General features: G+C 43.4%; 1 protein-coding gene and 1 long non-coding RNA gene across 2 annotated transcripts; both read left to right on the top strand.

Moving 5' to 3' along the window:
• The first annotated feature begins 172 nt into the window (after nucleotides 1–172).
• Nucleotides 173–17597, top strand: LOC139927197 (oxysterol-binding protein-related protein 3-like). Its single transcript, XM_071919245.2, has 22 exons — nucleotides 173–234; nucleotides 6452–6644; nucleotides 7327–7443; nucleotides 8165–8218; nucleotides 8319–8432; nucleotides 8633–8785; nucleotides 8961–9051; nucleotides 9317–9420; nucleotides 9801–9890; nucleotides 10070–10229; nucleotides 10346–10470; nucleotides 10633–10764; nucleotides 11044–11137; nucleotides 12341–12579; nucleotides 12695–12832; nucleotides 13514–13577; nucleotides 13762–13840; nucleotides 14036–14180; nucleotides 14552–14696; nucleotides 14831–14957; nucleotides 15534–15656; nucleotides 16655–17597. The coding sequence occupies exons 2-22, from the start codon at nucleotides 6582–6584 to the stop codon at nucleotides 16749–16751; spliced, it is 2454 nt and encodes an 817-aa protein (XP_071775346.1). The 5' UTR covers nucleotides 173–234; nucleotides 6452–6581; the 3' UTR covers nucleotides 16752–17597.
• A 3883-nt stretch (nucleotides 17598–21480) lies between these two features.
• LOC139927242 (uncharacterized) lies at nucleotides 21481–22697 on the top strand. The gene is made up of 3 exons (XR_011785340.2): nucleotides 21481–21597; nucleotides 21968–22172; nucleotides 22294–22697. It is a non-coding gene; the product is annotated as an uncharacterized LOC139927242 (long non-coding RNA).
• The last annotated feature ends 146 nt before the right edge of the window (nucleotides 22698–22843 follow it).

Raw genomic sequence — 22843 nt, 5'->3', positions numbered from 1 at the left:
TTTTCCTAAGGTTTTTGACCACGTCACAGTATGGGTCAGCTCAAAAAGTGCCCGCCCTACCACTGTTTTCTTTTTTTCTTTTATTCTCGAGTGTGATTGGCTAGGCCGAGTGTCAGTCACCCCTGCCCACCAGACAGGCCCCTCCCTCTCCACAACGCTCGGGCATTCAAGCGCGGAGCCGTAACATCTCTCCACTATCTCTGGATATGATGCAGTAGTTTTCGCCTCAGAACCGTAAGCCTTTTGTTTTATTCATACTCATAACTTGTGTGAATTCATTCCGTGTCTTCGCTGTTCTCGTCTAGCCTCCATTTGAATGAAGCGACAGAGTTGACAGCGCTCCTGTCGTCTCCTCTCGTTTAGGTGACCGTTTCGGCGCTGAAATATCGCTTTCGATAGAATTATTAATGGGACTTCCTCGACAGATAGGTACTGGATCGGCGTGTCAAAGGCTCCGTGTACAGGTTAACCCGGTGTTTGGTGGTTATCGGTTCTCTGTGAGCTCAGGCTTTTACGGGCACATGGAATATGTGGACATTTTGTCTGTGCTGACAAGTTTGAGCTGCTGTGTTGGCTGCTGGCAAGAGTTACTGTGCTGGGCTCCGAATTTACACGGGACACCTGTGGTTTCACCCCAAGGAATTTGCCACCATTAACTTTTACTATTTCATTTATCCATGCTAAAGTGGATAATGTGCTTATATAATCCCTAACAAAATATTCCTATATGGAATTCTAGTGTGTTTGTGGTACTCAATAGTCATATTATGGTGACCTTATCCTACTTTATGGTATTTATTATCTCATATGCTATCGCTCTTTTGCTATATCGACTAAGATAATTGCGTTAATGTTTTTCTTATAAAATATAGTAGAATTACTATACTATTACTATTTTATTTAAGGAATATTCCATAGTCAGTTGAATAGCTGTAGGCTGTACAAACCCTCTTTCCGCCAAAGTTGATTTTAGTGTTGTCTGTGGGATTATAGTATGGCAGTGTTTTGTATTTTTTTTTTAATTCCACATTGCAAATGATGGTTTATAGCATATTGAGACTTCTGGATAGGACAGTATGATTCCCAGCAGGCTGCACAGACCGTTGATTCATAAAATGCTCATGAACCCATAAGCACTTTAACTTTTTTTTTTGTTTAAATCTTCAGCTCCTGTCATCTTTGGTGGCACTTGAGTGAATCTGATTGTATTAGCCTATTAGAATCAATAGGTGGCCTTAATAGCACCTATCAGTCCAGACATGATCATTTTATGCATGAGCGGTAATTTGGCCTCGCTGTCACTGTGTCATTCATAGACACCCTGCAGGCATGTAACGCCTATTGGTGTGCAAGTGTTGCTTTGGCTCTCTAAAGGCCTAGTGATTAATCCAAATGTAAACAAAGCGGTAGCACTGTTGCACAAGGTGAAAAAATGGAGTTAGACATTTTTGTTAATCGCTGACTATGAGGACTGATAGCTACACAGGATTTATACATGTATAATGATGCTGTAAAATGCTTGCAGGTCATTATGGTACAGCCAAATGGATTTTCTTATAATGGAGGAGAAAAATGTGTTCAACTAGAAGTCCTACTCATCAAAAACCTGCCTAGACTCATATTTACATTTACCACTGACAATGACTCTCTACCTAACCTGGTTTGCTTTGTGGCTTAGTGCTTAGAGAGACCGTCCTTCAACCCGACAACCATGGGTTCAAGCCCCTGTGCTGGCATGCATCTGCTCTGCTGTAGTGCCCTTGAGCAAGGCACTGAGTCCCCACCGGCTGGAGGGTTGCACTCTGGACCTGGAGTGAAAAAAGGATTTCCCCACAGGGATCAATAAAGTCTCACACCATCAGTCGATCACGGTTCAGGCAAAATGTTTAGCCTACTGCGACATGTCTGGGCTTAAACATCCAGCATGACCGTGACTCACTGAGTTATCTCTCTGTCACTCACTCCTTTACACGACACCCACTTACAAGCTGGGAAATACAGAGCACTCCTGCCTTGACTAATACACCGAGTGGCTACTCTGAAAATACCCCGCCTGTGATCTCTTACGGTTTTGTAAGGTTATAGGATGTTGTGCCCTACATTCCAGCCGAGCTGCTCGGTCGGTACTATGAGACTCAGGGAAATCACGTTTCAGCCGGTAACGGCACCGGTTCTATAAATAGCCCCATGTTTTATGCCCTCAGATTTTCCTTCGAGCCCAAACAAACGGAATATATTCTCGCCTTTGCCTTGGGTTTTGTATCCATGGCAACCTGTGATGGAGCGGTAATACACAGTGTCCCTTGTCTCAGCAGGAAGGAGACAGAAAGACATCTTTTGTGATGTGGCTTCTCAGAATCACAATGGTCAAGACTCTATGGGCTCGCTAATTCCCAAGTCTCTCTCTCTCTCCCTCTCTCTCTCAGGCTCTCTCTATCTCTCTCCCTCTCTTTCCCTCTCTCTCTCAGTGCACATAGAAATTGCTGACTGTTGAATGGCATATTGGGGCTGCTTTTTACCCCTTTGATCATTCACTGATGCTCACATTAGTTTTTCTGTGCCTACATACAGGACACATTAATAGACACTATACGACTTTCACATATTAATATTGTTTATGTTTACTGCATGCAAACAGGTCAATGCCATCAGCCGGTGCAGCTGATCAGATACATTGTTAGAGATCAGATGAGAGTCAGCGCCACCAGGCAATCCGGAACCAGATGTTGCAACACATCAATCTATGGGCACCTACTTTTTACCATTAAAGAATTTAGGTGTTGATGGATGATATAGCCAGATGATGCTGCCAGATGTGAGCCTATTTAAAGCAACTTACACTGGCTCTTAGTATTATAATCAGTAGATCATGCACAGCTTTAGCACGATGATTCTGCGAAGAAGCTTTGGCAGAAGATTCTGGCACATTATGGGAGGCAGAGTTACCGATGGGCCATCTGTATAAGGGCCTTTTTCCAGTCAGGCAGTAATAGAGGATATACAACTATGCAGACTGTCGGCTTGATAGCAGTCCTGCTGTTGGAGGAATGTGTATAGGCAGAAAGCAGATGGATTGGTTACTCAGTGTGTGTCTGTGTGTTTGTCATGCCCAGACTGGAAAGTCCAGCCTGACAATTCCTCAGGCTTCAGTCTCATTGTCTTGAGATCCTGTCATGGAAACTGAACAACAGGCCAGGCTTCGCTCCAGGAAAGCCACGGGGTTGCTGTCAATGTATGTGTTGCTTGCAGCCATACTGACCTCACGAAGTATGTGGTGTTGGAGTTGATGAGATATTTAGTTGAATTAGGTTTGTTTGTGTCAGGCTAGACAACAGCTTATACTCCCTAATAGGCCTCCAAAAGCTGCGTTCCAGAGCAATTCAAAGGGCAATTGCATGAATGTTCATTTATCGTTTATTTACCAAGATGCAGAGTTTGAACAGGAAAAGTTTGAGGGAACACAAGATGGTAAATCTGGTGTCCAGACCAGCCATCAGGCCACAGATGGACAAGGAGAGGGACAGTCGTGTGGAAGGCTGAAGCCCTCCCAGCGGCCCGAACACTTGGCTGGTTGCCGGGGATGGGATGAGTAGAAGTCTGTTGCCCTGTGTTGTCTGCATCTGTTTCTCTGCTGCTGCCTCCTGAAGTCACCCATTCATCAAGGTCATTTTTCTTCAGTGCGGCAAACAAGAAAACAGGCTACTGGGGAAAAAACAAAAGCATGCCCGAGTTAGATTCATTTGCTGTGCATGGGTTGTTTGTTAGACCACACAGCATTCATGTTATGCAAAATGTTGCCTTTTGGTCTCTCATACAAACATTCGGACCCAGTGTCACGCTCGCTGTCATCTCTCTGAAAAGTACAGCACTTACTTGAGGCAAACACCACCACTTGTTTCAGATTTTGATGAGCTCTTTGCTGCTCTCCTTCAGTGGATGTGCTGATATGTTTGTCAACAAATGCTGAGCTCCTGCACGGAAAAATGCATAGGAAAGAAGTATCAGTTTTCCCACACAATTCAATTTTATTGTCCATTTGCATCTGCTCTATCTCTGCCTCTCTGCCAACAGCTGATCTCAAGAATGCTGACACAGCGTAAAAAAAAAATCCTGAAGTAGTCAAATTTCCATCACCTCATAAAGTCTTCCGATTTCCATCACCTTTAAACTTTTATTCCCTCATTTAGGCCTTGTGACTTGGTGGCATTGGCCCTCTGCTGCGACAATGACCCCTTTCCATCTTAACAGGTCCTTTACAAGGTGTAGTGCCATTAATGATTGACTCCCATTGCGTAAGACCGAAGGCAAAACCAAGCACTTCTAGTCTTACAGTGCAGTAGCCCCAGTGGTGTACAATACTACAGTACTCAGTCGAGGTAAGTAGGGCACTCAGTGGGATGTTTGGGGACTTTTATCTCCCAGCCTCGTGGTATTTACAGTGCATCCAAGGCAGATAGCCTCCTCTTGCTATTAGACTAACACTCAGCTTTCACACTAGCTTTTCAGCCACTAAAGGGAGGAAGCGGTTTGCACGTAATGAGTTAGTGTCGGATAAAAAAAATCTCTGAATTGAAGCAGTGTTTTTGATGTTTTGCTGTCAGGAAGTGTTTTGCTGCAAAGTTTGCTGCTGAGCTGTGTAAAAGGGGAAAAGGGTTGAGGAATGGAAGGCAGAGGCTGAGTGTGTTATGTAAACTGGTGCTTGGTGCTGCCCTCACTCACCACTTAGTGTGTATTTAGGTGACGGTTATCTGTATTCTCTGTGGAATTCAGTTGGAGCTGGAAATTCACCGTCGGGACCCTTGGCTCCTACGCTTCATGCTGATACAGTGTGTTTTGATGGTTGGATGCACCTTTGCTGGTTGCAGTGCACCTAATATAGATGTATTATTTACACAGATCTAATTAGTGTATCATTTTGCCCAATCGCTAATTATGTGTAATACATCCCAGAACTGAGCACAAACAGTATTTTACATCCAAAAAAGCTCAGCTGAAGTTCAGTTGAACACGCCTACCATATCACAGCTTGAAAAGTGGGAACATAACAGCCTGATGAGCTAAATCAAGCGCTCCTTAAGTTTGTCATTTGAAGCCTAGTCAAATATGTTGTCTGCTCGTTTACTCTGTGCTACAGAGCTGCACAGTATGTGGGCCGTCCATGTGTTTCAGTCTGCTTTTAGCTGAGTGTTGACTGTAGCTAGCTGTGTGTTATGTTGTGTCGGGGGTATCGAAGCACGGAGCACATTCTTTCCTGTTGATGACTCATGTCCTGGGCATGGCACTGACTTTAACTGAGGCCTTGGGGAGCTACAGCGTACACGCACACACACACGCACACACTCACAGAAACCACTAGGCCCTTTGCAGAGGATGCAGTTAGCAGCAAACTTTAAATCCAGAAGTTGAAACAAATTTGCATGCATGCGTGCACGCGTGGCCCGAGGGCATTCGCTCACTGTATTATTCCACCAGACAGAGATGTGCACACGCATACACACAAACACACTTGATCTCATCTCACAGTTCACACACTAAGCTATTGATAGTGTCAATGTTCGAAGGGAGTGGCTCTATAACACACACTGGCACAGACACATAACACAGACACAGCACATACACCTAACCAGGTTGGGACATGTCATTTGTGGTAAGGAGAGGAATGCATGTTACATCACAGTGAGAATGTGAACATGGTGTTCACCGCTCAACCCATACAACCATAGACTTGAACGCCTCTGTAATTATGGCCCTATTTCTATCCTTTCAATGGAGGGAATCCTAGAGTTTCACTACCGATCCATCCAACATACTTCTCTCAGAGCTAACCACTCAACCGCACTGGTCAGTTTCACATTAATTGAATTAAGCATAAGAGGAAGCTGCATGTAGCACACTGAATCCCGTAGCCTGGACTCTTTTGTTTGCTGGAAACCTTTAATATTGTAATTGATGATATTCTTGTATGGGAAATGCCCAGTATGTTCTGATGGGGATTTTAGCAAGTCATGCTAATGTGCTTGTCCGAGGAACCTTTGATGACTCTGATTGCCGTGGTCATGAATGGTGACTTTGATGACTTTGATGACTTTGATGTTTCACTGTTTGGTTAGCTGCAGTTCATCACAACAATCCACACAAAGCCAGACACGTGACTTCACATGATAAACGTTGAACCCTGAACATCCGTAGTGCTCGTGATGGAAGCTTATCAGTCTGCTGTGTTTTTTCCTGGATATTCTTAAATCATGTCCAGCTTCCCCAAAGCAAAGCCACATTGGGCTGTGGGGATTTCATGTCCTTAATTGGGCTGTTAGACAGTCAGACAGACAGTGATTAAGTTTTTCCTCTCTGTTTTTATCTCTCTGATCCTACACACTGCCACCGCTCTCTTTAAAATTAGCTTGCCCTTTTTGCCATTCTAACATCTGTTTGTTTTAACCTTTCTCTGCAGTGCTGAGTGTTGCGGCACGGCCTTCATAAGGTCAGAGTGATGCTCCTGGCGCCTCCGCTGTGATCTCTGTTGCCGCGGTTTCCATAGAAACGAGACAACGGCGGGCAGGAGGCGGTCGAGTCGCACAAAGATGACGTCGTCATCGCCCACTCACAGCGACAGCAGCGGCTCCTCTAAGCATGACAGTAACCAGGTGTGTGTGTGTTTATGCCTGTGTGTGTGTCAGTCTATTTGTTTGTATGTGTGTGTTTGCTGGATGAGCATTCAGTTGCCAAAGAGCTTGCAGCCACTGTTAGCATTTCAACATTGTTTGTCTTCTCAGTTAACATCAGCTGACCTCAGATGTGCTGAAATGAAATGCACCATGCACCATGTTGTCCCTAAGGCCATCTAACAGCCCTAATATGCATACAGTGTGCATGCATGTGTAACTGTGTGTGTGTCTTTGTTGTCTGGGTCAAATTAACATTTGAAATTGATTCAATTATTTCTTCTGGAAGGCTTGTTTTCTATGACTAACCAATCAGATTTCCCCTAAAATGCAAACCACACCATCTCACATTCTTTGCAAGCTAAAGCAAATACTTAAAGTGTAATACCATTGTTTTTGCAATACCCAGTATTTTAGCCATTATTTGGTAGATCTTTGTGCTGATTCATCACTGCTATCACCATCCAGTGTATGTAACGCCCCATAACACCTCAGCAACCCACAAAATTCACCACACTTGATGAAAATGCCCTAAGCCCCACGTCATCCAAGACACGTTAACATTGTGTTATTGCCCTTTATGGTAATGGAAAGAAAGTCACTTGAAAATGGATCCCAGTCTGTCTAACTCACGCAACACTCCTCTCCCTCTTTCTCGCTCCAGGACAGCTGGGAGATTGTGGAGGGGCTGAGGGGGGTTCCTGCCAGCATGCAGGAGCCTGACAGACAGGAGGGCTTCCTGCTCAAGAGGAGGAAATGGCCCATGAAGGGATGGCATAAGGTGAGCACCTCACCAGCCTCTTAAAGGCCCAGTCAGCAACAGCAGTATGAGGTCACTTGTTATAGGCCACCACTGTCACTAGCTGCATTTATTGGACTGAAGACCTATTTTCACTCAGAAATTCATTGTTTAAGCTTTTATACAAGGGCAGTTTGACAGGTTTTTTTTAGGTTGTAAAGGGTTTGTTTGCATTTGTGGTGTTTGTGAAACCTGGAGTAAGATAGACCTGTATTTTGAGTTATGATGAGTTAACAAAAGTTTCACAATGCTTATTTTCTAGCTGCACATCAAATATTTAATTACCCATAATTACCCATCCTTGGAGCAGGTCAGTATACATATACATGGGGGTTAGTTGCTCATACTCAGGTGCACTCTGGCAGTATTTTGCATTGAAAAGGTAGTTAAGTTTGCAAAGATGAGGGAGGTGTGCTAGCAAGCTGTTGCTAGGTCTATACATGGTGATTCTCCAGACTACTGATCACTATTTACTGCTGCCAGGGTGAAATTTGAATGGCGAGGTCAAGGGGAAGTGGTGTTATCAGTGCCAAACTGCACTATGTCCACATACGGTTTCTTTCAGAGGAGTTAACTGCATTTGTATAACCAAAGACTGGAATAAGCATGCCGAGCACTGTAAATTCAGGGGTGGATATTAGAACTGTTGACAGAATACTTTGTGTGAATCATTATCAATTCAATTTGCTTTCTACCCACTTAGAGATACTTTGTGTTGGAGAAAGGCATCCTGAAGTATTCAAAGCGTGGAACTGATGTAGGTATCACCTCGAGAGCGCCACCTGTCTGTCATTTTTGCACACACAGACACACACAGACACACGCACGCACACACTAACCAAAGTGTTTTTGCTTAGCTGAAGAAGGGAAAGCTTCATGGCTGCATTGACGTTGGCCTCTCCGTCATGTCAATCAAGAAGAAATCCATGTGCATCGATCTGGACACGGAAGATAACATCTATCACCTGAAGGTAATTAATTTCACCATGATTCAATATACGCTCTCTCTATATACACACACACACACACACGCACACACACACACACACACACACACAATTACACCAACACCTGCTCGCTCTCTCTTTCATTTACTCTTTATCTGCATACAAAGATACACGCAGCCGCTCTGTCAAAGTTACCACTCCTGATTTGACTTTTTGGCACCCAGGTGAAGTCTCTGGAGATGTTTGACGATTGGGTGTCGAAGCTGCGACATCACCGCGTGTTCCGGCAGAACGAGATCGCCATGTACCCCCACGAGAGGCACCTCTTCCACCCCCATGCCTCCTCCTCCCCCTCCCTCAACGACTCCCTCAGGAAGGTAAGGCGGCCCGATGCTTGTTGACATGAAAACGTCTAATGTGCCTTAGTTTTTCCCTTAAATTTGAAACAGTAGAGGTTATATGCTGAACTCTCCCTCTCTGCCTTTATCTCTCTCTCTCTGCCTTTATCTCTCTCTCTCTCTTTCTCTCTCTCACTCTCTCTCTCTCAAACAGAGGGCTACTCTTACCAAGCAGGCGTCAATCCACCAGGCTAAGGTCAGTGCCTGGCTCCACTCCTCAGAGGATATGGGCAAGTGCTGCAGAGGTTGGTCACTGCCTGTCTCACTAATTAGTACCCTCCTGTCTCACTGTTTTACTGTCTCTCTGCTTACCTGCCTCACTATTTAATTGTCTTTTTGCTTACCTATCTCTCTGCCTCGCTGGCTGGTCGCTGTTTCCCTGTCTCACCATCTTGCAGTGTGTCTATGTGTCACTGCATTGTATTTTGCGTTTTCTGCCTTATCTGTCATCACTATGTCTGAATGATGCAACCAACCTGTCATCTAATATTTAATTTCTCTTTCTGTCAGACTTGGAGGAGTGTGAATCGTACCTGTTGGAACTTAACTTGCTGCTGAAGAGCATGGAGGTCCTCCACCGCACATACTCAGCCCCAGCCATCAGTGCACTACAGGTATACACACACACACACACACACACACACACAGGCATTAGTAGTATTCCCACTGCTTTGATTTTATCAAGCCAAAGTATGGCAAAAACATTGGACATCAACACTATTTGCTTCCCCTGGTCATTGACAGGAGAGGTGATTTATCTAGATTTTTTAACGTAAGAGATAAGATACAGTTGCCAAGTTTGTGGGTATAACAGAAAAATAATGTAACTACTTGCTGCCAGGGAGTAATAAGTAAAGTAAAAATGTTACTTTTGAAATGAGTAAACAGTAAGGAGAAAGATATTGCTTTGTTTGTGAGTGAGTGATGAGCTAGAAAACTGGTAGTCAACTCCCTTACTCCTCCCTTCGTATCTCTCTTGCTTGTGGCACCGCAGGCATCTACTTATGACATCCCCAAGAAGGAAAAGAGACCAAGGAGATGGCGATCCAAGAACAACGGCAAAGATGCCAAAGCCACACTACAGGTACATGCACAGCTTCTCTTTTATCTGCTGATGAATACCAAATACGAGTTCCCAATGTTCAGCAACGCAAATGTAGGTCAAAGCAACGGCATCAACACTTCACAAAAAGTTACAGTTTCTGTTCCCATACTAGTTGAGTCATATACACTCCTTCACCTTGACCTCAATTTCTCCTCCAGGTCCCTAGCTGCATCTCCTCCAACACCCCCCGCCTCCACGCTTCCAACCCCAATCTCTCCACCACTGAGTCCAACACCCAGGAGGCCTGTCCCGAATCTCCAGACTCTCCCACAGACGCATCCCGTCTACAGGAGGACTTCTGCAGACTGGCCAACAACAGTGAGTCCCTGCCTGGGTCTGGGCCAGTTTGCTGGGCCTTTTGAGCAGTTACGTTTGTACCTCCTTTTTTTTTTTACTGTTTCTTCTTTTCTTCCTGTCTCTTTGCTTCTCTCTAGTCCACACCACACTGAAGTCAGCCTTTAGTTCCCTGTCAGCAGAAAGAGACAGGCTGAAACACACCATTGACCTGCAGGCCCCCCAATCAGCACAGGTCATCGGCTTGAAGACCGCCTATTCCGCAGTAAGTGACTGAGTGTGTGTGTGTGTGTGTTTGTGTGTGTGTGTGTGTGTGTTTTTTATTCTTTGTGTTCTGAGATTTGTGTTCTGCATGATTACAAACCTAGTCTACCACCTAAGACCATAGATCCAGTTTTTCTCAGTTGACTTCTAATCATCCAATCAGGACTGTCCGGACGGCTCCCGCTCCCTGGTCCACCAGGCGTCCAATGAGAGCAAAGCATCCATCCCGGAGTCTATATCGGAGTTCTTTGATGCTCAGGAGTACCTCCTCTCCTCTTCCTCCTCTGAGAATGAGGTCAGGCACTGTCCTCTTCCTCTTCCTAATGCTTAGAACAAATTGCAGGGAGCTAATGAATCAAAGTGGAAGCTCTCTCCCTTCCTACACCAGCCCAGTTTTCATTAGCAGTTTAAATCAATATGAATATCTGCCTAAACAAACATACAGTAGCTTGGGTACATTTTTATGCTTCTAGTCTGATGATGCAAACACTTGTGGGGTTGTGTGTGTGTGTGTCCATGGGATGCTGTGTTTTGGTCACTCGCTGACCTTTTATCATTGACTTTGTGTCTCCAGGTGTCAGATGATGACTCCTACATCAGTGATGTCAGTGACAGCGTCTCCATGGATACCTACAGCAACGAGGGAGGCAGCGAGAGACACAACTCGGGTAAGTGATATGATAACACGTTGTGTGTCTGTATATGTGTGTGTGTGTGCGATGACATATCAGCTCCCTCAACAAAGAGAGAGACTGTGAGAGAGAGACCTAATTCTGTCAAAGAGGAGAGAAAGTCTTGTTTATCGGTCTGTACTTCAGTGTGCCTGCTTCATGGGACTGGGTAAGGCTCTGTGTGTGTTTGTGTGTGTGTGGGAAAATGTTTGCATCAAATAAACAATATAAAAGTCTGGAATCACAGGGAAATCACTCACTCCTTCACAGAATATGCTCAACATGACCACCGGCAACTTCCAGACATGTTTGCAAAATGAACACCATGTTTCTTCATATGCGACAAAGCACATCTGGATCCACAGCTGCACGGGCATCAGTAATCCACTGTAGCAGATGGTGCTGGTTTCAGATGTTCAGCGTGTTAATGAAATGGCTCAATTTCGACCTGCGACAAGAAAAAAGTATATGGTTTTGTAGAGGCAGGAAATAGTCTCTAAGGTATGGAGATCGCTGTTGTAGAGATGTGTCTTTGTTTTTAATGGAGCTGCACCAAGGTAAATTCCTCTCAACTATGATGACATGGCAATAAATTATTGAATCTTGACATGGGCGAGCACAAAGATGTTTTTGTTCATTGGATGAGATAATTTATGATGTACAGTGTCAGTACAGCTTGTGTGTATGTGTGCTGAGAATAGAAAAATATACCAGACAAAAGAAAACTTGTTGAATGTGTAATTCCTTAAGTATTATTTATTCCTATGATTCCAGACTTTTCAGACTAGGGTCAGTATGCACAATGTGGTCGATTCCGATGAAGCTGCCAAGTAACAAGTATTCAGTGTTTCCCCCAGAATTTTATTCTTTGCTGGGTAGAAAAGACTATGAAACAGCAATTAGACCATGATGGGACAATAAAACTATCCACTGAAAGCCATACTAATGAAATTCTTCTAGGTGGGCTAGCAGCTCCTTAAGGCAGGGTGAGGGTGAGGCAGGTTTCATTGCAGGCTTGACACCCTTGAAGCTAGTTGAGTAAATCATATCCTCACCTCCATCATGTCAGCATTGGACAACAATGACTGGCTGATGTCCGATTGTTTCTGAAAGGCCAATATCGACACCCTGTAAATTCAAGGAACCACTTTTCTCCCTCTTCATCTCCTTTCCCCTCTCATCCCCCCGGTCATCCTCCAGTCGGCAGCGTGGCGCTCCTGGCTCGTCGTCGCTCCACCCTTCCCTCTCCCAGCCCCAGCAGCAGCAGCGTGAGCCTGTGGAACATCCTGCGGAACAACATCGGTAAGGATCTGTCCAAGGTGGCCATGCCGGTGCAGCTGAACGAGCCGCTCAACACCCTGCAGAGGCTGTGTGAGGAGATGGAGTACAGCGAGCTGCTGGACACTGCCAACCAGACCCACGACCCCTACCAGCGCATGGTGAGAGGATGACATATGTGCCGATGGTTTCGTGGGACCACACACGTTCCTAGTGAGAGAACACACAGACAAACACAGGGCAGACGTTTATCCACCCTCTCTGTTGTCTGTGCAGGTGTATGTTGCAACATTTGCGGTGTCTGCGTATGCGTCCAGCTACCATCGAGCAGGAAGTAAGCCGTTTAACCCCGTCCTGGGAGAGACGTACGAGTGTGACAGACCTGACAAGGGCTTCAGGTTCATAGCTGAACAGGTAGAGGACACGCAGTTTACTAAATAGGCTTAAACATAATTCACTGCATGGGATTCGGCCCCCTTCACAGGATGGGCTTATATACAATTCACTGCATGGGTGCTTTGAACACAACACACAAATATATACATTTTGAATATAGCACTCATATTATGACTCATATACTGTATAATACATACTGTGATTTGACTCATATGTTAAAAGTGCTACATGTGGTATTTTTTAAACATCAGTATCTCAAATTAATTGTGATGGCAATTGGCAGTTCCCATGAACCTTGTTCACTTGTTCCACCATCTGCCATTGCCTGAAACTCTGAAAGCTCCTTTTGCGCTGAAGGAACAGCGCCCTCTTCCTGTTTTGTGCTGTAAAGCAATCCAGTAGATTTCCCACAAAATCAGACCTGATGGCTCACAGTAAAATGCAGCAGTGAGGCTGATAGAGGCTGCCAATCTTCTCTGTGATAATCTTGTTTGTTTATTATAATTGTTATGTCTCAAAATTGCAGTAATGGATTATTGCTGTTTAAAATGCTACACATAGCACCTTTAACACTCTTTGTTTTTAAAATGACTAAGTCAAGAATACACCTTCCTAAATTATATACTATGGCAAAGCCTTTTATATATTGCCTTTTTCCCTTCTTACCTCTTTCTCTCCCCCTCTCTCCCCTTTTCCCAGGTGAGTCATCACCCACCTGTGTCGACATGTCACTGTGATTCAAAGAACTTCACCTTTTGGCAAGGTTAGCAGGAGAGAGCATGTTTAGAATAAACAAGCCTTTTCCCCCTCTGTCCTGCTGGGCGTAGTAGTAGAAGAAAGTGTGATTATCATTGCTGCCACACCTTGATTTCTGAGTGTTTATTACATACTGTAGGTTATCTGTCTCCCAAGTGCTCACCTGTTCTTTTGTGGTCCATTTCTTTTAGATGTCCGATGGAAGAACAAATTCTGGGGCAAATCCATGGAAATTGTTCCCATGGGAACCACCCATGTCACCCTACCCGCGTAGGTCCTTTACTAACTGTATGTGTGTGTGTGCGCATGTTTGTACATTTGCGTGTGTCCTCACTTGTACGTTTAGCATGTGTGTCCACACTAACAGGTATCAGTGTAGGCTGTAGTAAGTGTAGTAAGTGTAATATCATCCCTGATCTAGCAACACAGGACTAAAATGTGTGTGTGTGTGTGTGTGTTCTCCAGGTTTGGGGACCACTACGAATGGAACAAAGTGACGTCCTGCATCCACAACATCCTGAGCGGCCAGCGCTGGATCGAACATTACGGAGAGATGGCCATCAAAAATGTCAACAGTGACGCCTGCCAGTGTAAAGTCACATTTGTCAAGGTCAGGAAACAGAGATGTTTAATCCCTACAGTGTTTATGATTGTTTTTGCTCGCTGTCCGTTCTCCAACTGTGGAAAAGGAAGAGATGCCTGATCCTTTTCCTCTGCTCGGATGTGGCTTGCTCTCTCAAACAGCACCATCTTCTGGACAAAGAGATGAACTCCATTTTGAAAAAAAACGAAAACTAGTGCATGGAAAACTAGGCAGCCATGCATAGATTTAATCTTCTCAAGCGGTGAAATAACATGGAAATCATATTTATTACATGATGGGATTCATATTGGAATATCACCTCTCATTTCTCTCAATATATTTCTTCCACTTTACACAAGTGGCACAAATATAAATGATTGTTTCCCCATTTCTTTCAGGCAAAATCGTGGAGCTCTGTAGTGAATGAGATAGAAGGCGTGGTTACAGATAAAAACGGAAAAGTTATACACTCCATATTTGGGAAATGGCATGAGGGGGTGTACCAAGGAGACCCGCCTTCTGCCACCTGCATCTGGAGAGCAAGTGAGTGATTGGTCCCTGGAGCTGTCACTCAAAAAACTTTTACACCTGGGCAATTCAATCAAACATAACAAAACTGAGCTTGACATGATGTGAAAACTATTCATTTGTGTGTGTGTGTGTGTGTGTATGTGTAGACCCCATGCCAGTGGAACAGGAACAGTACTATGGCTTCACCCAGTTTGCGGTGGAGCTGAATGAGCTGGATGCCACCCTGAGAGCCCAGCTGCCCCCCACAGACACACGCTTCAGGCCAGACCAGAGGTCAGCACTCTATCTGTCTATTATAATTTATATATATATATAATCTGTTTTAGCATTTATGTTTGTTTTTCTGTCCATTTCCTAGCGCTCTCCTCTGTTCCTCTATTTTGCTGTCTTTATCACATCAAAATACTTCACATTTGCACTCAATTAGTCTTTTATAGTATGCATACTTTGGTTTGACCTCTTCACGTCGACCTTTATCATGTGATAATCTCAAGCGGATCTAGGGCAGCTCATATCTCTCTCTCTCTCTCTCTCTCTCTCTCTCTCTCTCTCTCTCTCTCTCTCTCTCTCTCTCTCTCTCTCTCTCATGACACACACAGTTACACCACTGTTCAGAGGCAGGGACAGCCAGGGTTTTCCAGTAAATGTGGGGGAAAAAAGAGGGGAAAAAAGGGGGGAAAAGGGAGGGAAGGAGTGGAGGTAACCCTAGCCGCTGAAGTAGCCCTCTAGTAGGGTCCAAATCCTACTATTCTCCTCCCTGACCCTCTTTCTTTCTCTTTCTTTCTCTCTCTCTCTCTCTCTCTCTCTCTCTCTCTGTCTCTCTATTTCTATTTCTGCTTCTCTATCCAGGTTGTTGGAGGACGGGAACATAGAGGGGGCCGAGGAGCAGAAACAGCGGATAGAGCAGCTCCAGAGGGAGAGGAGGAAAGTGCTGCAGGACAACAACATGACACACCAGCCACGCTTCTTCAAGTATGCCCCTGTTTGCTTGTGTGTGTGTGTGTGTGTGTGTGTGTGTGTGTGTGTGTGTGTGTGTGTGTGTTTGTGTAAGAGATAAGAGACAGTATTTGTATGCGTGTTTCCACGTAATATGTCTGTCACACATGCTCAGAGATCATGTGCTCAGCAGCCACTTCGCCTTACATGGTATAAATGACTGTGACTGATGGGTCACTGAGGTATGAAGCATAACCTGTAGCCCGGCTGCAGAGCTAGGTAGAAGGCTCCACCAGAATTATTATTTTTTTTGTAATTTTTTGGGCATAAATTGTCAAATAAGTGGAAGGTATGATGGTTAGAATGAGCTAAACGTTACATTTAAGAAAGTGTGACTGCAGTGTGCAGCCTTGTGATAATCGGCCTATGCTGTCATGATAAGTGTTGGGCTCATCGCTCAAAAAAAAGTAACACTTATTCATTACATTATTGCTCATTTCTAAAGTAATATTATGACATGACATATTACTCCCTGGGAGTAGTAATTTGTTACACTACTGGTTGTATTATTTTTCTTTACACCACCAGAAATTGGCAATTGCATCCTCTCTTACCTTCAAAATGTGGGAAAAATAATAAAAAATAGTGTTTTAACTAAATTATAGTGTTTAACTAAATTATTGTTTTACTTTTGATTGACAAAATTTAAATAGTGGGAATTATTCCACCCAGAAAAAATACACTTTTCTGCCATTTCTCATCTAAGCTAGGTGAGAGAATATGAATATTATAAAAAATGAAAAAAACAAACAAAAAAAACCCGAATCGGGATGGGAGTCAGATATAGTTTTTGTATAGTAACTTTTTTGAATAAAATGACTGAAATTGAAATAGTAATTTGTTGCACTACATGTTACAGGTATCACAACATTTTGACACGTTGCTGAGTTACACGTTACCACCCAACAGTGGTCATTTGGTGAAACCAGATGATGCAATGTTTGAGTATTATTCCATTTGTGTTGTGTGTGCAGGAAGTCTAAGGATGATACGTGGGTGAGCAGCAACAGCTACTGGGAGCAGCGGAGAGACCCTGGCTTCAGTAAAATGGACTTCCCCGTCCTGTGGTGACCGTTGGCTTCCACCCAGTAGTTTAGCATCTTGCTTCCTCTACCACTAATCGCAGAGAGGGAAGTGTGAAACTGGCCTGACACCAGCTTCAAAGAGTACTGACCTGGTTACCATGCCGCGTCGTGGTGACCCCGACCAAATACGGACTTGCTACTTCCTCTTTCAGGACTGGGCAGAGCCTGTCGAGCCGAAGAGGGTGCTTTCAGTTGATTTGTCGTTTAAAACCGTTTGCTTCTGTTGTTTAGTATGTTTTTCCTTTGTAGGGAACGTTTTTCTCCCTTATATTCTCATGTCCTTGCAGTTTTATCATAATTCTGATTTACACAGTGTCAGTGTAGACGAACGATTCATATCATTATGTTCTGTTGCATCTCAGCATTTACCAAAGTGCCTTTTTAATGCCGTGCTGCACTCAAACAACTGCTGTAGCAGTTATGCAAAAACACTCATAGTCAGAGACTTTAATACGCCTCTTTTGGACGCGCTCGTTGTGTGATGTCATTGTGATATCCGACTCGAATGGAAACTGTCAGGGGAAAAAAAGACTTGGATGGAGGTTGCAGGGTTGCAAGTGAACTTGTTCCAAAGGTCAAACTCGCTCATGTGTTTCGTCCATCCAGCCGGCGCTGCAACTCCAAGATTTCACGATTCCATAAACCACTGGCTGGTCAGAGGTTCTAATTATGAAACTAATTATAAAAGAGGAACTCTGACTACAGCCTGTATGCTGCCTTGTCATGATCAGTCTTTACTGTCATCATAGATATATACAGTATCTCATCAGAGAATACAGCAATAATACTTCATGTCTAAATATGGACAATAAACAGTACAATGGATGGACAAGTTTGGTGTGTCACATTTTGTGTGTGTGTGTGTATTGGGGTTCATCTATACGTTATGGGAACAGTGGGCCATTATCTGGATTTGAGTGACCACTCCCTGTCAGCCTTCAAAACATTGCTTATCATCATCAGCAAGCATGTCACGAACAAACATGCACCCACCCACACACACACACACACACACACACACACACACACACATTCTCCTAACCCTTGTGCTTAGACTCTTTCAGCTTTAATCTGAACTGGTAGATATTGCTTTTGTACGGTGGCCGAGACGTGTCGAACGAACTGCATATCCAACACGCTTTGCAAATTCGAGAACACAAGCGCATTAACGGAAAACACAAATGCAAAAATCACAACACAAATGCAAAAACCACCACGGAAGTGAACAATGGATGTTGACAATGAAACGGGCCGACCCAAGGAGGTTCTACTGTCAAGCCAATCTCCGCTGTCAGGCCAGCTCCACGCTCTGGTCTCTTCTTCGTCAGTTATTTTGAACTCCCAGTACCCTCTCAAGCTGAAATTCCCTGAACCTCGCCACATTTCCAGGCTTGCCGCCGAAGCGCATTTTCTTTTCAAAATAAAACCCCCGCGAGGCTGTCACAAAAAACACGGTTGTGTGTGGTGAAATCTCCCTAATTAATGATTTAGCAAAATGTTTAAGGGGACAACGTAGGTTATTTCATGACTGTGTTATGATTTAGGGATAGTGCTAACCGGGAGAGATGAAATATCAGAACAATAGAAGTTGCAGGATATATCTCATCGTTTCCCTCCGTTTCTAGCTGATGTTTTCATTAATTTTTTTTTACTGCTTGTTTTCATTCATTCATGCATACGCTTAATTATTCACACGTACAAAAAAAAATGCAAAAACAGCCTATTAGACATAATTTTACCCAGGGCCACCAAAAAAACACTATCTGTGCAGCGTAAAAGGTTTAAAGTTTTATCCATATTATTATATAATTATCATCATCATTATTGCTGTTTGATTATGGTTGGTATAATTTGCCATCATCGTTAGCATAATGGAAGCACCTGACTGTGGAAAGACAAGAAAAAGAAAGCTGCTTTTTTTTATTTATTTTTTTTCGTCTGGCTGTTGGTGATCTGATCTCACAGGGAGGAGAGTAATGGCTCAGAAAGAGACAAAGATGGCAGTCATGTTTGTACCGGTTGGGAAATGACTTACAGTGCTGAAATAAAATTTATTCTTTTAGTAAAAAAAGGGGAAAAAAAAGCAGCAAACGCTAGGAAGTTTGTCTGTGATATAATTGAACAACATGTAGTTAACTACTCCCCAACACTGCAGTTATGTTACTTTTCTAATTCTGAAAAAAACAAACTTAATTTACTACTTAACATCTGTCTGTCTCTTATTGATCTGAGTATATTAAATAGAATTTCCTATTTATTTAAGCATATAGCACAGGCCTTCGTCACATGGTTATATATTACGCTGTCGCATTTTTTTTTTTTTCGACTTTGGGTAGCTCTCTCTTTTTTCATCATACATGTGTTTGCATCCCTGATTATTGCCGGCGGATTATTATTGCCTGCACATCATGGATGTATTAACTGCACATGTGGAAGAGGAAAGTTCTTGCCCGTTTGAGAAGTGAAACGTTGTTCGCTAGCTAACTATGATTACTCGCTATGTGATTGTCACAAATGAGCAATGTTGTTCAATGTCTTTATATTTTCATATTTATGTACTCTGCCATCTAACGTTAGGCTATTATGAAGCTAGCTATGCAGTAACGTTAGCATTACGTCATTTAGCTAACGTTAGTCAATCAGATGAATGTAACCTAAGCTGTACCCGTGTATGGAGACATAAACACGTTCAAGCAAGGGCTAGCAGACCTATCACTCCATCATTGAACCAAGTGCAAAGGAACATTACATTTAGTCTGCCATGTATGGAACACCAGTTTTCAAATGAAATAGGCTAGCTGAGTAATTTCCTTGATGGCCCAATAGCCTAGATGGTAGATTACATAAGTATGAAAATATAAAGACCCCCTTTCTTCCCGGCTCACTGATGTAACAACTGGTTTAAGCTCATCTTAACTGGTCTAAGATGGTCTTAGTTGGTCATGCACCAGCTCTTGCTGACCATCAAAAGTCATGTGAAAATAGGGGGGGTTGCAAGTGAACTTGTTCCAAAGGTCAAACTCGCTCGTGTGTTTCGTCCATCCAGCCGGCGCTGCGACTCCAAGATTTCACGATTCCATAAACCACTGGCTGGTCAGAGGTTCTAATTATGAAACTAATTATAAAAGAGGAACTCTGACTACAGCCTGTATGCTGCCTTGTCATGATCAGTCTTTACTGTCATCATAGATATATACAGTATCTCATCAGAGAATACAGCAATAATACTTCATGTCTAAATATGGACAATAAACAGTACAATGGATGGACAAGTTTGGTGTGTCACATTTTGTGTGTGTGTGTGTATTGGGGTTCATCTATACGTTATGGGAACAGTGGGCCATTATCTGGATTTGAGTGACCACTCCCTGTCAGCCTTCAAAACATTGCTTATCATCATCGGCAAGCATGTCACGAACAAACATGCACCCACCCACACACACACACACACACACACACACACACACACACACATTCTCCTAACCCTTGTGCTTAGACTCTTTCAGCTTTAATCTGAACTGGTAGATATTGCTTTTGTACGGTGGCCGAGACGTGTCGAACGAACTGCATATCCAACACGCTTTGCTAATTCGAGAACACAAGCGCATTAACGGAAAACACAAATGCAAAAATCACAACACAAATGCAAAAATCACAACACAAATGCAAAAGCCACAACACAAATGCAAAAGACACAACACAAATGCAAAAACCACAACGGAAGTGAACAACGGATGTTGACAATGAAACGGGCCGACTATTATTGCCGGTGTTTCCGGTGGACTATTATTGCCGGCAGACTATTATTGCCTGCACATCATGGATATATTAGCTGCACATGTGGAAGAGGAAAGTTCTTGCCCGTTTGAGAAGTAAGAGAAACGTTGTTCGCTAGCTAACTATGATTACTATCGCTATGTGATTGTCACAAATGAGCAATGTTGTTCAATGTCTTTATATTTTCATATTTATGTACTCTGCCATCTAACGTTAGGCTATTATGAAGCTAGCTATGCAGTAACGTTAGTATTACGTCATTTAGCTAACGTTAGTCAATCAGATGAATGTAACCTAAGCTGTACCCGTGTATGGAGACATAGCGATATTAGGCTAACATTACAGCGAAAGTAGATTAACTGTAGAGATCGTTCTATGCAAATGTTGTGTATTTTTAAACACATTCAAGCAAGGGCTAGCAGACCTATCAATCCATCACTGAACCAAGTGCAAAGGAACATTACATTTAGTCTGCCATGTATGGAACACCAGTTTTCAAATGAAATAGGCTAGCTGAGTAATTTCCTTGATGGCCCAATATCCTAGATGGTAGATTACATAAGTATGAAAATATAAAGACCCCCTTTCTTCCCGGCTCACTGATGTAACAACTGGTTTAAGCTCATCTTAACTGGTCTAAGATGGTCTTAGTTGGTCATGCACCAGCTCTTGCTGACCATCAAAAGTCATGTGAAAATAGAAGAAAGACAGAGAAATATAGACAGTTTAGTCACTGAATATCCATTCTCTTTTGATGTATAATGCTTATTTAAGAAATTTGTTCACTGAAAACAGACTTTTTGAGGTTAGCCTATCCCTTATGTTAGCTTACTAAGCAGACCATTGAATTATAGCCTAAAAGCCTGTAAGTTATAGCCTAAAATGTTATTTATTTAAAACGCACTGATTGATCGTTGGTTAACCATTATTGAACTTCACCATTTCAAAGGGTCGACGGAGGATACCACCTTTATTAAGGTCCGGCAGATGCAGGTCCAGACTATAGACTGGTCCAGACTTCACGGGGCAAAAAACAGCGCCCTGAATGGATGGAAGTAAGTTGAGCTGACAAAAGCACTTTTTGTTGTTTAGTAGTGAAAACATTCCACAAACTCCTTAAATTCTACCAGTTGGCTATTCAACAGACAGTAATTATGTTGTAGAAGTAGCTGAATGTTAAACTATTACTACTACTGCTACAACTTGTATTACTACCTCCACTGTTACTACTAGGCTACTACTATCACTGCTACTACTGTTATTACTACCATTACAACTGCTATTACTCCTATAATAAAAAAAAAAATTAACTTAAATAGTCATGGTCGCCCACATGGTCCTGCAAGGCAGACAGCTGAGCAGCAATTTGGTCTCTCAGGTCACTGCCACTGACTGTCTCTCCATCTCCTCCTTCCTCTTCGCCAGGTTCTCCGTCCTCCACCGGTAGGACATCCCCATTGCTCACACAGATGTTGTGCAGAATTGTAGCCATGACAACATCAGGGATGAAGTGGTGTTCACCTCCAGGGCGTGGAGGAAGATGGCCCTCCACCTGGTCTTCATCATGCCAAATGCTAGCTCAAAGACAGAGCGAGCTCTAGCATGATGGGCATTGAATTTGTCAAGCCAAGTAAGTATTTATTTAAAATGGATTATCGCAAGCAATCCTTTCACATACTTTACTCACATATGGAAAAATAATTAATAGATAAACCTGTGTTGTGCCACTCCTCTGACTGGGTTTTTATAAGGTGTCACCAGGGAGATGGGCCTCTCCATGCATGGATACCCTCCATCACCCAGAGGGAAGGTACCCTGTGGTGGATACACCCCTCGCCGATACAAGGGACTGTGCCGGAGGACCCTGGAGTCATGCACAGAGCCAGGGAAACTGACAAATCATCACTGGACTTGGCTCTGTGGTCACATACGGCCTGCAGCTGGATGGAAGGGAACAGCTTGCGGTTCCGATAAGACCAAGCTTCTGGCTCTCCAGCGGGTTTGATGCAGATGTCAAATTCTGCGTTGTGTGGAAGGTGAAGGAAGGACCCAAAACCAGGATGTCTTTGGACCTGACGTCCGTTTATTCTGACCTGACATTAAATAAAACAAAACAAATCCTCCAAGTGAATATGTCATGGGGGAATATGCCCATAGGGGAACACAGCAAAAGGGGGAAGCTATCGTCACCACAGGATTGTGGCTTAAACTACGGTATGATGCTACTCAAACATACATTTCTGAAAACTGCATTTCACACTTCTGTACCTCCTGCCAGACGGCATAAGTGTGAAAAACCTG

The sequence above is a fragment of the Centroberyx gerrardi genome, chromosome 19, assembly GCF_048128805.1.
Source record: "Centroberyx gerrardi isolate f3 chromosome 19, fCenGer3.hap1.cur.20231027, whole genome shotgun sequence".
Classification (NCBI taxonomy): domain Eukaryota; kingdom Metazoa; phylum Chordata; class Actinopteri; order Beryciformes; family Berycidae; genus Centroberyx; species Centroberyx gerrardi.
The sequence above is the reverse complement of the archived record's forward strand: the minus strand, read 5'-3'. Positions and strand labels throughout refer to the sequence as shown.

Excerpts from the sequence above, each read along its gene's own strand:
- LOC139927197 (XM_071919245.2), top strand. The coding sequence starts at position 6,582 with ATGACGTCGTCATCGCCCACTCACAGCGACAGCAGCGGCTCCTCTAAG. Across the intron at positions 6,645-7,326 it reads CTAAGCATGACAGTAACCAG|GACAGCTGGGAGATTGTGGA; the intron begins GTGTGTGTGTGT and ends TTCTCGCTCCAG. Across the intron at positions 13,841-14,035 it reads ACCCATGTCACCCTACCCGC|GTTTGGGGACCACTACGAAT; the intron begins GTAGGTCCTTTA and ends TGTGTTCTCCAG.